This window comes from Colobus angolensis, unplaced genomic scaffold (genome assembly GCF_000951035.1).
Source record: "Colobus angolensis palliatus isolate OR3802 unplaced genomic scaffold, Cang.pa_1.0 Scaffold230, whole genome shotgun sequence".
In the NCBI taxonomy this organism is placed as follows: domain Eukaryota; kingdom Metazoa; phylum Chordata; class Mammalia; order Primates; family Cercopithecidae; genus Colobus; species Colobus angolensis.
Genome location: NW_012115489.1, coordinates 396,350 through 401,293, shown reverse-complemented (window position 1 = coordinate 401,293; position 4,944 = coordinate 396,350). Strand labels below are relative to the sequence as shown.

Below are 4,944 nucleotides of genomic sequence, written 5' to 3'. Positions count from 1 at the left end.
AAGCTAAAACAAAAAATTAGGCCGGGCGCGGGAGCTCAAGCCTGTAATCCCAGCACTTTGGGAGGCCGAGACGGGCGGATCACGAGGTCAAGAGATCGAGACCATCCTGGCTAACACGGTGAAACCCCGTCCCCACTAAAAAAAAAAAATACACAAAACTAGCCCGGCGAGGTGGTGGGCGCCTGTAGTCCCAGCTACTTGAGAGGTTAAGGCGGGTGGATTGCTTGAGGTCATGAGTTTGAGACCAGCCTGGCCAACATGGTGAAACCCCATCCCCACTAAAAAAAAAAAATACAGGTGTGTAATGGCACACACATGTAGTCCCAGCTACTCAGGAGGCTGAAGCAGGAGAATCGCTTGAACCTGGGAAACGGAGGTTGCAGTCAGCTGAGATTCCGCCACTGTACTCCAGCCTGGGTGACACAGCAAAACTCTGTCTCAAAAAAAAAAGAAAACATTCTTCCTGTCTGATATCAGTAAATCTGTCATATACCAAAGGGTATTTAATGAGAAGTCACCTGAAGTATCAAAATTAAAATGATAAGATACCACCAAACTTTCTGTTTCACCCCCTATGAAATCAGATAATTGGAGCAATCATTTCCAAGGTTCCTTCTGACCCAAACATTAGATTTTATGTGATGACTAGGTGACAGATGTTTCAGAACACACCAAAAACCATTTAATGTACTAAATTTGAAAAAAAAGCAACCTCTATTGATAATTGCTCCCAATATCATAAACTGGGATGGGAAGGACAGCGTGATGCTCACCATGCTCTTTCCTGAGGGTCACTCAACACGTCATACGCTGCCTGGATTAATTTAAATTGTTCAGCTGCTTCTGCGGCATTATCCAGATTTTTATCTGTTAAAATAAAGTCACAGAAATTTAGTTCATCAAAAACGTAGAGGACAGAATCTAAATAAGACCTCTTTCATCAGAAGTGCCATAAACAGATGAGAAGTGCACAAAACAAAGACAAACAACTAGAGCAAAGCAGAGAGACCCCGTATAACGGTCAATAATCAAGATTTGTTGACGTATCAACCTAAGTAGAAATTTCAAGCTTTTCCCTAAGCTTTGGTACATCACTAAACAGTCAACTGGGCCGGCGTGACGGCTCATGCCTACTGTAATCCCAGCACTTTAGGAGGCCGAGGCGGGTGGATTACTTGAGGTCAGGAGTTCGAGACCAGTCTGGTGTTCAACATGGTGAAACCCCGTTTCTACTAAAAATACAAAAGATTAGCCCAGCATGGTGGCGCATGCCTGTAGTCCCAGCTACTCGGGAGGCTGAAGTGGGAGTATCACTTGAACTCAGAAGGCAGAGGTTGCAGTCAGCCTAGATTGCACCACTGTGCTCCAGCCTTGGTGTCAGAGCGAGACTCCACCTCTAAAACAGAATAAAATAAAATAAAATAAAATAAAATAAAATAAAATAAAACAAAACAAAATAAAAGTAAAATAAGTCAACTGCATATCCACAAATGGAAAATCCTGAGTAGTATAAATTTTACTTTTAAAAGGAGTAAAATAAATAAAATCAGTTCTAGAAAGACTTATTTTGTGCTAGATTACGTTTAGTGCTCACATTGTTTTTTTTTTCTTTCTCATCAATGCATATCAAAAGAAATCTCAATACAGTTTTAAAAATATACACTAATTAGTTATTATTTCCTTAGCTGTGCTTCCTGAACCACGGAATTCAGAAAGCGTCCTTGCCTCAGGGTGGTAGCCAGCTTGCAACACAGCACCCTGCCTCCTGGCATTCACACCTTGTGCAGTCCTTTCTGTGTCAGCGAGGACACAGAAAGTCTGTGTGACCAACAGGAGATGGCAGAAGTAACGGTACCTCACTTCCGAGATGAGGTTATAAAAGACTGCAGTTTCTACCTTGGGCTTTCCCTCTCTCTTGATCACTCTGGGAGTGGCCAGCTGCCATAGCATGAGCAACTCAGGCTGCCTATGGAGAAGCTCATGGGGTGAAGGAGGCTCTGGCCAACAGCCAGCAGGGCACTGAGGCCTGCCACAACCACATGAGTTGGTGGTTGGTGAGCTGGAAGCAGTTTCTTTCAGACAATGAGAGAAAGCCAAAATTATCTAGCCAAGCCGCTCCCAGATTGTGATCTTTATAAACTGTGGGAGTCCATATAGTGAATATACGCTTGCTGTTTTTGTTGTTTGTTGTCTTAAGCCCTGAGGTACTGGTAGTTTGTTACATAGCAATAGACAACTAACACATTCAGAAAGTAAAATATTTTGAATTGACTACGGAGCACACTAAAGTTCTTCTTTTTTTTTTTTTTGTTTTTTGAGATGGAGTCTCACTCTATCACCAGGCTGGAGTGCAGTGGCGTGATCTTGGCTCAGCTCTGCCTCCTGGGTTCAAGCTATTCTCCTGCCTCAACCTCCCAAGTAGCTGGGACTACAGTTGCGTGTAATTTTTGTGTTTTTAGTAGAGACGGGGTTTCACCATGTTGGCCAGGATGGTCTCGATCTCCTGACCTCAAGTGATCCGCCCACCTCAGCCTCCTAAAGTGCTGGGATTACAGGCATGAGTCACCGCGCCTGGCCAGAGCACACTAAAATTCTTTAAGCTACAGCTCAATACTACCCTTCCTAAGAAGTTATAAGAAAACATGACAGCAACATATTATCTACAAATAGTTTTGCAGCCATAGACCATGGTTCTTTAGGGATTCCTGCTGCCCATTCTCAGTTACCATCACACTGATGCCATAAATTATGACGACATTTAGAGAAGATATTTGCATTCAGTTCCTAACAGGTTTGGTTTCACAGGAGTTAACTGATATTTTAGTCATATTTGCATGCTTCTTCTTTGCACTGATTTCTAATTAATCACCAAATCTGGTCATTTTTCCTTCCCAACATCTCCTCCCCTGGGGCTTTCCCCCTCCTGCTGACCCCGAGCCTGGCTTGGGCCCTTACCTGTCTGTCCACTGCGGACTCTCCCTAACTTCTGTCTCCAGCCCTCTTCAATCCACTCAGTTGCCTTCACAGTACCCTCCCATGGCAGCTTAATAAAACCAGCCACAACTCTCCCTTATTTAGCGAAGCAAATTTCACAGTCGTTGGCCTAATATTCAAGATTACAAGAAATACAATCTGATTTCAAACTACTCTTGTATTCAAGAAATACAATCAGATCTAAAATCACTCTTCAGAAAATTACATACGCTTTTGGTCACAGCATTCTCTACTTCATTTACCCTTTCCCTCCTAGAAAGTCAAGGAATTCCGAACTTCCTTCTAATTCCCAACTCGATGTCTAACAGTAACAACCCAAACTCTAAGAATACGCTTCTACACTAACCACTAACCCAAACTCTAAGAATATACTTCTACACTATTTTTACATTTATTAATTTTGGTTGTACCCTCTGACTTTCTGCTATGATGAACATCAGTTCATTTACTTCTGCTCTAATATATTTATAATCACATTTTTTCATGCCTCTGTTGGTAAACCTAACTTTAAGTAACAGACCCACAGCTCTATCTCTCATTCCATCAACCATAGCCATTCCCTTTTGACTTTGGATCCCCAGCCTTTCCTTCCACTCCTCTCCTAATCCTTATTTTTCAGACCTGCAATAAACACCATCTTCAGCCAAACTGTCCCCTGGAACATCTTTTGTCCTCCACCATGCTATCTTCCATACTGTTGAGCTCACTTTTCCAAACTGCATTCCTCTAGGATCCAGTCCAAACTCCTCCGAGAAGGGGAAGACTCAATACAAAGTAACTCCCTCCCTGAATTCCTGGAGCATATATTAGTTGTTCTATTAATCTAACCACCAATTACGTATGTTGCGATTTTTTTTAGGGGCCAGTTGTATTTAACTTTTCGTTTGTGTAAAGCAGAAAGTTGTTTTCCAAAAAGACTCTAAGATCCCTGTCTTAGCATTTCCAAATCTCCTTAGTAGAGGGCAGTGACTTGCATATATTGGATACTCTGTAACCGTGTTTACTGATTAATGCAAATACGAAAACCTCTTCATATGAACTTCAAAAAGCTGAGCGTCAACTACTAAGTTTCCCAGCCTGGAAGATCAGATTACTTCATAAAAGTCACACAGGCCTGGATTATAGTCCAATGATACATCCAAAGGAAGGATACTTCTAAGTAAACATACAAACTTTACTAGGGAAGCCGCCTGATTAAAACTCTTCCTCGGCAGAATCATGTCGAAAGTGAAGTACAGGGTCTGCTTAATCAGCCTATTAAAATTTAAAAAAAAGGTGAAAAAAGTGCATCCCTATTTAAAAGATATTTTTCTAGCTCTCGTCTCTTAACTTCTTAACTAAGAAAGGAAAGGAGCCATACATCAGGTTGAAATATCTGGGATACCCGAACGAAGTGGAGGGCAGACGAGGAAAAACACCGAGAGGCTGCGCTTCACGGGACGCAGGGAAGGGCAAGCCCGGGGCAGGTCCGAGTTCCGAGTCCCCGACTGCTCCCTCATGGTGTCTGCGACCTGGTAGCGGGAGCAGGTGAGGTCGCTGGACTTCAGTTTTCCCCCTACAGTGGCGATGCGGAACCGGGGTCGCGGGTATGAGGAGATGGGGTGTGAGCCGGAGGGCGCCTGAGCGGAGCGCTGCGCCCACCGAGGCGGACGGGGAGGCGCCGGGCACCCGCCGCGCCGGGCAAGGAGCTCCTGGGCCGGGCAAGGAGCTCCTAGGCCGCCAGATCGCTCTCTGCTGCCTCCGCGGAGTCCGACCCGGGGAAGGGACAGTCGGGGAGGGCCGGGCTTGTCCGAGGGGCCGCGGCGGCTGCGGGTCGGGTACCTACCCGGGTGCCATTTCAGGGCCAGCTTCCGATAGGCCTTCTTGAGCTCCTCCTCGCTGGCGTCGCGCCGCACTCCCAGCGCCTCATAGTGACACTTCATCGCCCGATAGGGCGGGCGGCTGGCGCTG

At 45.0% G+C, this 4,944-nt stretch overlaps 1 protein-coding gene across 1 annotated transcript in view; it reads right to left on the bottom strand.

Moving 5' to 3' along the window:
* DNAJC21 (DnaJ (Hsp40) homolog, subfamily C, member 21) overlaps positions 1-4,944 on the bottom strand; it is a 26,117-nt gene extending 21,173 nt beyond the window's left edge. Inside the window, 2 exon segments of the mRNA XM_011944336.1 lie at positions 774-867; positions 4,820-4,944. Coding sequence (XP_011799726.1) covers positions 774-867; positions 4,820-4,916 — 191 coding nt within the window. The 5' untranslated portion in view covers positions 4,917-4,944.